General features: G+C 31.5%; 1 protein-coding gene across 1 annotated transcript in view; it reads left to right on the forward strand.

The window, feature by feature from the left end:
* Positions 1-251: 251 nt before the first annotated feature.
* Positions 252-13,485, forward strand: part of LOTGIDRAFT_181945 (hypothetical protein) — a gene marked incomplete at its 5' end in the record, with an annotated part of 22,563 nt that continues 9,329 nt past the window's right edge. The window contains one exon of the mRNA XM_009053473.1: positions 252-557. Coding sequence (XP_009051721.1) covers positions 252-557 — 306 coding nt within the window. The remainder of the gene's footprint in view (positions 558-13,485) is intronic.

Raw genomic sequence — 13,485 nt, forward strand, 5'->3', positions numbered from 1 at the left:
GTATTAACCGTTACTGCTTAATCTTCTTTGATCAAGCGAAAGAGAGTAACGATTTTTAAATTTTCCCCATTTCTTTATTGGCGCACCTGACTATATTACATTATAATAAGTCCTCAATGGGCCTTCGTACATCTATCCCAAACTAGAATAAAGAAGTCTATTTTTAGTTTAGTCTCTTTCAGAGGCGGTCGTATTGAACGTGTTCTGTACAATATTCTTCAAGGATTCCATGTTTAATAGACTTCAGGACGATGGCATCGAAATTAGAAGGATTAATAGGTGACAATGTAATTAAGAAAAACGGTGACAAAGTTCCAACAAAGTCATTATGTGGAAAAGACAAAATTGTCGGACTTTATTTTTCTGCTCATTGGTGTCCTCCTTGTAGAGGATTCACACCGAAACTTGCTGAATTTTATTCAAATTTTAAAAAATCCGATAAAGGTGAAAATTTAGAGATAATTTTTGTGAGTTGGGACAAAGATGAGGAAGGATTTAAAGAATATTTTTCATTAATGCCATGGCTTGCTATACCCTATTCTGATCGAGACAGGAAGGTAAGTACTGTTATATTGAGATAACTGCATTTCATAAGTGTGCGTTATGAGCTGTAATGCCCGGTTATGTAGTGTAGTATTACATGTAATTTGTTAACAGTTCCATGCATATCTTAGTTTAAGAATGATAAGGACAAAAGCAGACATATTCTCATTACATTATTAGATTGCTGGCAGCTCTATTATAATGACAGAGTGACAGACAAATTCATAACCTTTGATGGTATTAAATATAGTGCCACAAGGCATACAGGTAAATAGAAGAATGTAATCAAGGCATTTAATCTAGACTGTAATAATGTGTGCCTCTGATATGAGAAAAAAACACTACATACTTCAAAATAATAGATTTTGCGGCTAATTTTTTAATTTTAAAAATTTCCTCTATAATTGAATGAAAATATATTGTCTACCACTCATAGCATATGACACCATACTCTAAAGTTGTCAAAAACACAAGATGTTATTGACTTTTTCAATCATTATATTAATTTTTTTTTAAAACAAAACCTTGGCAATTAAGGGTTAAGTTTTTTCAGGCTTTCTGAACTCTTCCACTGGTAGACTTTGTTTTTCACCGATAATGTTCACAAAGTTTTGACTCTTTATGTCTTAGTCAAAGAGAAATGAGATCTCCATTTGCTTGACCAATCATACCTTAGAAACAGGAATTATTTGTCTTAGCTAATCGATAATATTGTTCATAGCTTGTCGTCAAACTTTGAGCCTTCAAATCCATGTGTGTCTAGAATTATCAGCGTTTAAATTTAAAATGACGACTTGTCCTTTCTTGAGGTCATATATAGAAAAGACAAATATAGAAATAGAAAGTGAAATCTCTAGTTTGAGGTATATTTGAAGGGATTATGCAATTTTTATGCAGTTTTAGTATCTCTGAAGACTATGTACATAAAATTTATGCAAGAAATCAACCATGAAAAACATACCAACTGTTCCCAAAAATAAATAGAGCAGCTAGAGCTAGTGACAGTGAAATATTAGGTTTCTATGCATGAAATTCAATAGTCTAATTATTTATCAAGTGAAAGTAGGGTGTGTCTGTTAGCTTTTAAATACATCTTTCATTTATGTCTTATCAATTGCAGTATTTAAATCTTAAATTACTGAAAAATATGCAGATATTAATGCTTTTTTGTTTGCATTTTTTGCAGTTGTCATCCATGATCTGACAAAATTCTTCTTTAAATTGTGTTCTATGGAGTTTTGATCCAATAGCTCAAAAGTTGTCATCATTTATGCTAACCAATCAAAAGAACTGTTAAAAGTTTGAGACTGTTTAAATCTCAGTTCATTTCAGATCAAAACCTGTGACAATTTTGTGACAATGCCGCCTATTCTCTGTGTGAAAAGAAATAATATAAGAGCATGTGGTTTGGGGGGGATTAAGAGATAATTTGGTCATTTAACTGATGAACAGATCTTGATTAGGATTGTTAGTGACAATAGTCTTGCATGTGAAGAAAAATTCAAATCCAGCTATATTTCATTGTGATTGATTATTATGTCAATTGAGCTTAAAATCAGAAAACTGAAACTGTCCAAATTATTAATTCAATATTAAATACATGTCTAGTGATTGATCATATTATTGAGATAGATCTGTGGCTGAAATTATTGGGTGGATGAGAATGATGAGCTTCTAACAGCTACCTAAATAATAAGTTAAGTTTCTAAATTCAAAACCTCACAACTAGCAGATTGAAATCACGTGCAAACATGTTATCAGGATATAATCTCAGACAACAAATTGGTGTGTAATAAGAATGTCAACAATCCTATTTTATCGCCCAGCTCCAAATATGACCTGTTTAAGGTTCAATTCAAATTCCTTTCTAAGTTAGTGAAAAGTTAACCAGAAACCGGGTTCAAAAACACTGTGCAAAATCTCCTATAAATCATGACTTTACCATCTGACCCTATTCAAGCCAAATACTGCAACTGCCATTCAAAGAATTTCACTGCCAATTTCGAAATATTTTTGATATTTTAATTAACTTTCATAATTTTATCAAAACTGGAGGTTATTTTTTTCTAGAGCCCCTCCTATAAAAACAAATTTGACAATTGTGTATATTGTTAATAAATGTTTTAAGTTTTTAATAGACAGACCAGTTTATATCAATATATATAATGACATAAAACCCTACAGAGTTGATATAACACTAGAGAGTCTATAGAATTAAACTACATACTCTTAACATATTGTTTATATATTTATTCTCCTTACAAAACATTACATTGATGGATTAGGTGAAACTAGAGCAGGCAAAGGTCTTTGCCCTCAAATTTTCTAGATTAAACATAGGACTTAATTTAATCATCAGCATTCTCTACGTGCCCCTATATGTATAATGACTTTAGTCACTGCCATAAAAATTGGCCCACTTGAAGCAAACTGTACTTGGTCTGGACCCAGCCAGTCTCATCTATACCGTTTACACTGCACTCTTTTCCACAACACGGCTATGTCACATGAGAAAGAGATCAATGGTATGTGAAGCTTCAACCAAGGTGAAAACATTTTCTCTTCCAACACTTCCAAAAACTGTTACTGTTACAGGTATTGAGGTTATAAATATTCATGATGTCACATGATTTTCAAACTGGCCAATCAACATACTTCTACATAGCTAATTTTACATTTTGTTTTGTAACAGTATATATGAACATGCATATAGTTAATGGCTTTAAAGTAAGATGCTTTGATTGGTTGATTAGAACAGAATGAGGCAATGCTCGCATATATTACATGAGTACAGGCAAATCCTCTCCTAAGAAAAACGTTGCTTTTATAGGTTGAAATTCATTGCTTAATTTAAACTATTTCAATAAAGTGAATCACTGTTGTATCTATTTATTGATAATGTGGCAATGAGACGAATATAATTTTGAAAACAAAAAACTAGTTAAAAGTATCCAAAATAATTGCTTTTATATATTGAAATCTGTGCTTCTAGTTTATTTTATATTCAGCAGGGCATGACTAGCAACTGAAGCAAATATTAACACTCCTGTCAGACACCAGCAAATGTACTAGTCAGTGAGTTCATATGATTAGAGTCATTTCCATTACTAACTATATGGTATTATAAATATTTAGAAAACCATAAACTGGACTAAAAAACATCTGCTTGTTATACTAACAATATATCTTTCACTATCTCCACTACTGAGATCAGTAAATAGATTACTACCAACTTCTTAATTTGAATCTATGTCCCTTTTCATAATAGCTCTTTATTGTTAAGAGAATAAAAAGGTAGATAAGTAGATAATAGAGGCAGATGTTAAATTTGTATATGTATTTAGTTATCTGTATTTATATCATAGAAATTTTTCTGAATAATTTGAGTCATAACAACATCTGAAGTTTTTGAAAAGGGATATGATGCCAAATAGTAAAAGTACTATATGACTATGTTACTTATTTGTATCCAAATTTATTTAAAAAAACAACTTCAAATACTATAACAAAATATCCATTCTGACAAAATCAAAAAGCTGAAAATTTAACTGAAAAAATAGAAAGATTGAATATGAATATAGTAACTGTGTAAAACATTCCAGTATTTGCTGTGTTTCACTTGCATATAAGATCTGCCAAAGTGCTTGTCATATACCAATTTTCATCTATATCTATTGGTATAACTGTTCTGATAGACTTATTCCTGTTTTATTCCATGATGTTATTTTCAGAGCTATTAAAAGATAGTAAATGATCTCTATCAACTATCACCTTCAGACAGTTTTATAGCTTTCAAGACATTATTCGTGAATCGAGAAACGTTTTGATGTGCTGGAAAATAGAAGTGTTTTATGTGAAGTTATCTTGGAATATTCCAGCAGACTTGACAGAACCTGATAATTATTCTCAATTTTACAACTGTCGTTATCTCGATTTCAATAAGTTTTACTGTCATTATCTCAATTTTCTCAAGATATCAGACAAGAAACCTAAATATGAAACTTAATGTTCAGCCATCCTCTAAATTATTACTCCATCAGCATAAGAATAACTGATTAGCTGTATGCCATAATTAGATAAAGTATTTAATAAAAAAAAACATGATATCACGGAATGGCGAATATCCTTCTCAAGGATATCCTTTATATCCCCCACCTCAGTCAGATGGCTACAAAGAATAGTAAGAAATCTTGTTGAAAATATGACAAAACATCCTGCAAAAGTCAGCCCCTTATGGTAAACATGAGAAGTTGGTTTACTGCCTTGATGCAGAAAAGTAGGATGGAAATCATTTATTCATTCTTGTGCCCAATTAACTATTGAACATTTCAATCCTTGTTTTCTCATTGAATGTTCTGCCTATTCATAAGCAATAAACACATTGCCATGCATTTTTGTCGCTGACCAATGTTTTCTTGTCTATATATATGAGATTTATATGTAAACAAGTGATTTATTGATGCAACTGTGTTATGACATTTCATTTTATTATCAAAAGACTAATTATTTCTGAAATAGAAAGTCTAATGTAGGGTAAGACATTCTCAAGGCTAGACAAGACATATTATGATTGACATTGCTGCAGGCAGTGCAGTATTTGTGCAGCCTAATGCAAGCTGACATTTTTTAGTCTGATTGTACTTTGGAATGTAAACAATAGACAATGCCTGAAGTTGTTATTGTGATTAATATGAGATGTTTTGATATGTCAATCTGCTGCAAGAAATATAAGATGGACAATGGTCTACTTATATAGTAATTAAATTTAGTATGAGCTTCCTCCAGAGAGGATGAGCAGCATTATATTTACTACTAGTCTTATACAACATGGGTCTTTGATGCCTAATTCTCAGGTCTGTTAGTAGACCAGGGAGGAGGTGAGCTGAAATTTTTCAATAAGGGGCTCTACTGTTTGACTTGACAAGCCAATCAAGACATTATCATACAACAGATTGTAACATGGTAATCGGACATGTTGAAAAAGACACCTTCAAGAAGAAAAATATATAACAGGAAATTGATCCAAATTTCGCCAGTTGGAAAAGTAGTGGAAGAAATATTTCTCCTCTGTCCCCCTTCCTTAACTGAAGGTCTGCTGTAACATACATCAGTATGTTAAATTGGTCAAGAATTAAGTTGACAACTTGTGAGGAAAAATTCTGTGCAAAATAGATTCCAATTTGTCATACTCTTTGAAAATTAGTGTATTGATAACATTATTTATAACAAGCAGTTGTTTTGTTTCTGATAATGTTGTGGAATTGTATTTTACCCTTCAAGATATTTCAAGTAAGCTTATAGTTTGCACCTAACAAGAAACATGATGTAGACCGGTGCATTTATTTGAATTCAAACTCTATGTTTCTGTCAGTTTCGTTTTTGTATTTACCCTAATTTCTATCACAGAAACACAGATTTGTTGCTTGGAGCAATAAATAAAAAATGTTAGACATCTAGATAGATTACACATGTTTGATATCTCAGACTCGGCAATGTCATGGGGGTATATTTATCTTCCTGATAGAAGAGCTCCAAAATAAAATGCTTGGAAATAAAGATAAAGATTTGAGGTTTATTTTACAGAAAGGGAAATATTTTGTATAATTTGAGGTCAAATGAAAATGTTATCATAATTAATATGTTCCGGGAAGGTATGTCATACATCAGCCTCACACCGTAGAGTAATTTTATACTAAAACCTCTACCGACTTTTCTTCAGAAAGAGAAAATATGTCAAGTTCTGAAATTCTTATGATTTGTTATCTAACATGCCTTTCACTTTTGTCTCTCATTTTTTAAAGTTAAACTTAAATATAGCAATAGGATAGAGTTTAGTTTTGGAAAGATGTAGCAATAGGATAGAGTTTTTTTTTGGATAGATATAGCAATAGGATAGAGTTTATTTTTGGATAGATATAGCAATACGATAGAGTTTAGCTTTGGATAGGACATATAAACTCCATGCCATGGTGGTGAAACTGTCCATTTGATATTTCTGTATGTCAGACTAGGGGTCTGTTGTTGTGAATTTAAGATCATCACAAGTGTTATATTTTTACATGAAAGAAATCAAAATTCAGTTTGATTTAACTTTTTTTGAGAAACATAACTGATTTAAGAAAATAACTTTAACTTTGCAGTGTGGATATTATTTATTATTACCCAACCAGAGATCATAAAATTATGCATATTGGAGAAAGAATCGTAGATTATAAGCTTTGAAACAGCAGGCCTTTTGAAAAATGAAAAATGTTCAGATTTTGCTGAGAATTATATGCAATGAGATGAAAAATATTATTAATGTGAAAATAGTAAAGCTTTCTTGCAAGAGACCTGTGTTTGATATATATTGCATTAATCCTTTGTTTGATATATATTGCATTAATCCTTTGTTTGATATATATTGCATTAATCCTTTGTTTGATATATATTGCATTAATCCTTTGTTTGATATATATTGCACCAATCCTGTGTTTGATATATATTGCATTAATCCTTTGTTTGATATATATTGCACCAATCCTGTGTTTGATATATATTGCATTAATCCTTTGTTTGATATATATATATTGGAATGAGGTGAAGATGAAGAATATTATATATAATAATAAGATATAGAATAACCAACCTGAGAGGAAAATATCTTCAAGTTTATTTATTCTTAGTCAACATCTTTTACATAAATAGACAATATCTCAGGTGTACAACAATTACTCTTTGTATATACCTGTAACTGCAGTTGTGTGTATCTTCTACATTCTTCTCATACAAGCTGATTAGATGTGTATTATTAGCTGACATAAATAATTTATATGTTGCAATTCCTCTTAAATCTCTAGAATCTTTCTAAGAAGATCATTATATTGACATGCTTTTTGACAACCAATTGTGCCACTTTACCCGCAGTTTTAACACTTTTTATAGTTACCAACCCAGTGTATGTTTTATCTGAAATTGTGAAGAATTACTGGATCACCTGCTGACCTTGCCTTGTCTGGATTTGATTTACATTGACCAGCTTTGATATTCACAAACTCAAGGCTGATTTTCTTTCAAAAGAGAAGAAATTGTATAATAGTGTAAGAAAGAAAGAAAGAAACCACTATATTTTACAAGGACAACAACTTAGTTTTACAGGATCCTTTCTACCAGCTGGTCATGGCATTGATCTTGGATTATCCATAGCCATTTACAGCTGGGTCGACTGGAATTATGATTGAAGATGACTTAATTAAGGTCACACGCTGATCGAGATCAGAACCCAAAGCCGTCATTCGCTTGACGTAACCAAGCAAAATGATGTCACGTAAAGAACCAACGCTCTAACCGACTCTCTATAGGTCCGCACAATGCCACTTATAAGTACAAAAAAATAAAACTTAGTCATTGAAACTTTGAGTAATATTTTTTTGTAAAAGAGCATCAACCCATGGAATCTGATATTAAGCTTCTTGTTCCACCATTAAGTACAACTTGGCAACTGATTCCTAGAAACTATATCAATTGTAGCCTATACCATATCAGTTAAGTGTGTTGCATAAAAGCGAGAGAAGATTATTCAAGAGTAAAGAGTAAGATATGTTAATTCCAGATGTGAGTGAGATTGAATCTTATACTGGTATACATGCTGGGTAGTGCTATTTGTATATTATATAATATATTGCACTTGTAGGTTATTAAACTGTATTGTCACTGCTCTGTAACCAGTAGAGCAATTGTGCACGGACATTTTCTGTCTCTTTTTGAGCCAGAGATAAATATTTCTATATATATTCCCAATGTTTGGCTGAGGTTCCAGAAAATGTTCATTAAAATTTACTCAAAATTTAGAGCATAATTGCTTGTACGTGATTGTTCACTTCTTTTTAGCGCTCACATTATTCACTGAAGACATTTTAAAAATTCTAAATACTTAGGTTTGTAAAATTCAGAATAGCATCTTGGCTATTGTCATTGAGAATCCAAGCATTTATCACTACTCCAGATACATATATTGTAATTAGGCGTATAAGACAAATATGTATATGTTTTTCCAGATTTGTAATAAATACAATTTTGATAAAAGTGTCACCAACTAAACCTCGTTCAATTTAGTAAGGAAATTGAAAGACCCATTACACCTTGTGCAAAGTTCAAAGTTTATTGCAAGACAAATATTGTTGGTACATCAAAGAGAGATGATAAGACATGTATTACCTAATCTTTACTAAACAACAGTCAAATTACCCTAGAGTTTATTAGGGTATTATTATAATATTCTGCTTTGGTAAACACTAACGAAGCCTGAAATGCCGATATTATGATCAAGATATTCTTTATGATCCACAATAAAAGAAATACCGGGTCATAAATTCTGCCTTGTCACATAAACTAATCTTTAACTTCCGCATCACAGACTTCTAGACTGCTGTATGATTCATAGTTTCTGATCTACTTTCTGCTTCTGCTACAGATCTGGGCCCTGTTTTTTTAAAATTCTTGAATAAATTTTTGTGTCATGTGTGGTATTTCTCAATATTAATTATCAGAGATTTTCAAGGTACAATCTGGGGCCCCGAGTCTCAATTCATCATGTGTAAAATTCAACACTTATGACAAATTCTTATTGTAAGACTTTTTGTAAAGTAGGACCAGAATCTTACTTTACTTCTGATAATGAAGACAAATTCATGCAGTGTGCAATGAGGCAAATTTTTCACATTTTCATATATGGATCTTTAATGTGCACAGGACAGGAATTTGATTTATAGTCCAATCCAAATGATAAAACATTTTTTTCATGTCAGCCCAATCAATGTGCATCACTTTAGAAAATAAATCTATCATCTTCACCAATGCCAACAGGAAACCCAAGACCTCTTGTTGATGTGAGGATGTCTTGTTACTGGAAAAACTGAAAATAACTCTCTAGCAATTCTGTTGACATGGCTGCATTTTAGCTGCTAATGTTTTCATTAAGTGTTTTTATTCGTTTTCAAAACTGATCAATGACAACTGTCTTTGAAATTTGATTAACTGTAACAGACAACCTCTTAGTATGTTTAGTGTTGAATACAGCATTGTTCTCTTGAATAGTCAAAGAATGATGAAAGATTCAATAGAGAGCCTATGATGTTAAAAGTTTGTTGAGATCTTTACAATGTCAAATCTGCCAACAATCATATCATTAAGAGTAAAATTGTAATAATTCACGCTATGTCTAATCATGCCTCTCTTTCATGTAACGAAATTATGTAATCTCATCAATTCAACCTATTCATTGAGCTCAACCATTAACAGTATTAACATTCCAATGCAGTTAGTATCACCTAGTCTGGTACAATCAGACTGAACTTTGCTATCTTTATCAGCTCGCTTCATTTAATCTGGACATAATGGTCAGTGCTCCTTTTTTTCTATTTGTCATGTCATCACTTATGATATACTTCCTCATTTGAAAAGTTCATTAGCTGCTATTGATAAGATCTCGGTCAAGCTCGAAGTTGGTAGACCTAATAATCATATAAACGGTTATAAACCGAGTTATTGTAATGGTATAAAAAATTCTCATTCTTCATCATTGGGTGCTTTTTTACCTCTGTTAAGCACCTCCCTTCTGTAAGCAACCAATTTTGAGCATTCCCCTGACCGCTTGCTTAATAGTAATACATATTTGCATGTACTTTGTTATCCATTTTCACCAGAAAGACGCTATTGAACAATTAAACTGCATATTCATAGCAGCCTATAACTATTTGGTTAGATGATGTGAGACTACTGTTTTTTCCAGAATAAATTTCATGATTTATGATATTGTAAAATCTTTCATGTTTGTTGTTGAAATTAATGTCTTTATACCTCTATTGATTTTTAATTGATAATGCATGAACAGTCAAAAGAATTTGCCTTAATCACATAGAACTAAAAAGTTGTGATTTTGTCAAAAGAGAAAACCAGATTAAAAGCAGAAATAAAAGAGAATCCTGGGAAATGGGGAAAAATAAATGAGAATAAAATTGTAAAGTAGAGAAAGAATTTAAACAAATATTCGTAATAGCCTACAATAATCTTTTTTTCTCGATTTTGTGACTTATTTCATGAAAGTTATTGTACAAAGTTGTTTTATCTGCAGCCTAATGTACAGCTTGTGCAAAAAACAACCTATAAGCTTTCAGCTTCATTACAGCTGAAATGAGGAATTCATCTAAATGCATAATCTGATAACCTGTGAACTGATAGACTTCTAGTCCATGTCTTAAGCTGTTTGCTAAGTTTACGTTCCACTACACTTGCACAAGAATGTTGGAAAGGGTTGCTATTGAATCAGGTTGTACTCTTGTAGAATAGCTAGTGCTGCTCTTTAACTGGGTTCATCAACCTGGACAGAGTACTTCATATTCCAAAAGATTATATGACAAGTAATTAATAGATGTAGTGGAACTTGGAAACTCTGCTGGGTTACTTTTAGTTGGAAAACAAAGAGAGTTCAGAATTCAGAACACCCATTCAGAACTCATTCATTAATTTCCTTTAGTTCCTATTTAGTTACTGAATTTTCCGTAGTGACTTGATCAAATTTCACCATTTTCAAATGTACAAAATACCAACAATACTGAGCTGTAAAAACTGATGAGAAACTTTGACTCTTGATTGAAAACATCATCACCATTGTTTATCTTACAACATGTTAGTCTTACTTTACTATTAGTTGTATGGTTTCTTTCTTTTTCTTCACATTTTTTTTTGTTATTTTAAAGAAAAATAGTGTTCAGTTTGTCAGCAGTTCAGCCATTCTTTTCTCTGCTGACCTTTTCTGATATTATTTTTAGTAGAATTAGCTCTACAGTAAAAAAAATGTGATAATTTCTGTTGTTTGACCTTTCTTCTGTTATTTTCCTGAAGAATATAATTGTACTGACTGTGAAATGTTTATTTTTGAGTTTTTAGGCCTACTGCTTTTCTCAGCTTGGTACATAATTATGCGATTTTTTAACTAACCTTTACTCGGAATGTGTGAAAAATTAAACTTGTTGGCACTTTAAAAGGATAAAAAAACAAAATCATCAATTTAATGGATTTATCTGAATAGCTCAATCATATTATGGCTATGTATGATTTTCCTCTTTATTTAGATGACCGAGTATTAAGATCAAAATGGTTGTAAACAAAACTGTACCCCTGTGCCAGTGCTTTCCTTTGAATAGTAATAAAAATCTGTACAAGCAAGACATTTCCGTGGATCAAAAATCTTGTTCAAAGAATGGCAAACTTGGGAACAAAGGTTGTAAAATAGTGGACTCCTTCAAAGAGTGTTTTGAAAAGAGTAAGCATGGTATGCATCACATGTGACAACCACAACTACTATAATGGTCAAAATCTTAAGATAAAACTTGATCAATTTAGGTCTGACCAAACAAATCAGAAACTTGTTATTTCATAATCACCCTGGTCTCAAAAGAGCAGTGGGAACAGAACAAATATATTTTAGAATTAAAGACGTTCATATGAAATCTTTTCTCATACAAGTAGACGTTGAAAATGTTCCTGATGAATATAAAAAAGACCTGAAAGTTCCCTTAGACTAAATTTTTATGATAGATAATCAATTTATATTAAGTGTTTTTTTGACTGAGAGTCTATTTCTTATATCATGAAGAAAATTGATCTTTCAGAGAAATATTTATGATCAAAATATCTAGCCTGGATCAATTTAATTTGTTGGCATGAGTTTATCTCAATCATTGATAGCTGTTAGGTTAAAAAATAGATATCAAGTGCATTCCATAGTCATTTAACATTACAAAAAATATTTTACATCTTACTTTTGATTTTATAAACATTACACTGAAAAGATGCCAATCAAAACTTGTACAGCTTTAGGATGAAATTTTATAGTGATATTGATCACAAGCCTATTACCTTTCAAATTTTATAAGTTTAGATAACTGGTCCAAACCTCCAATTTTTTAAAGAAGCTCATGAAGTTGTCCATCCACTTATTACAACTAAATTGTACAAGGAGCTTGTCTATAAAATGCACCAGAAAAGAGGCACCCCCACCCTCCTTTAAATATATTTTTAATCATTTTACATAGTGAAAGAATGACCTATCGCCTCCCTGGAAAATTCTGTAGCCCCTGCTCGGCCCTGTCACATAATGTTTCCTAAAAACACCCCTGGTCTTGAATTGACCCACCAATTTTTTGTTGTTGTTGGAAAAGGGAGTTTCGGAATCAGAAATTAGATAGCTCCTTCAGGAATCCAGACAGTCATTCAATGATCTAGACAAAATCAAGCTCTAGATTTCACAGTTTAAAAAAACAGACTGCTATAAAAATTTACTAAAACTTTGAGAAAGTAATCAATTTAGATTTCATTTACACTCCAACATAGAAAAACATAGATAGCGATATCAACAGTACTATCGGCTGCTCGGTAGGAGATAATTTTAAACTGATGACTAAATTACTTCATATCAGTTTGATTTACTAGGTCTCTATATTCGACAGGTTATTCTGACACAATATACCAAGATGTAATTATTTTCATTAGAGTTCCTGCAGTTAACTTACATTTCATTTCAGATGTTTTCCATTTCTAGAAATTTTAAATCATTACCAAGGTTTTGTAGTGCAAGTAATTACCTAATCTCTGCATGCTACACAGTTTCAGCATTGAATAATATAAGTTGCTAAAAGTCTTGGAATCAATTCAAACATTTTAACTTATAAAAAGCACCAGGGATCTTGATTTGATGTATAGTTGCCAGTCATCTTAGAGAGTTTTTGTGACATGATTGACTGTTTTTATGAAATTAACTACTCTCTGCTTTTGGACATGAATAGCTACATTATATGAAGCAATTAACTATTCTCTGCATGCCATTAAAGATGGGTTTCCTTACTCTTTAGTGTCAAATTAAGCAAACTATTTGATTAATTGGTATTTCTAATGAATTATCAT

This window comes from Lottia gigantea (genome assembly GCF_000327385.1).
Source record: "Lottia gigantea unplaced genomic scaffold LOTGIsca_2, whole genome shotgun sequence".
NCBI classification, from domain to species: Eukaryota; Metazoa; Mollusca; class Gastropoda; family Lottiidae; genus Lottia; species Lottia gigantea.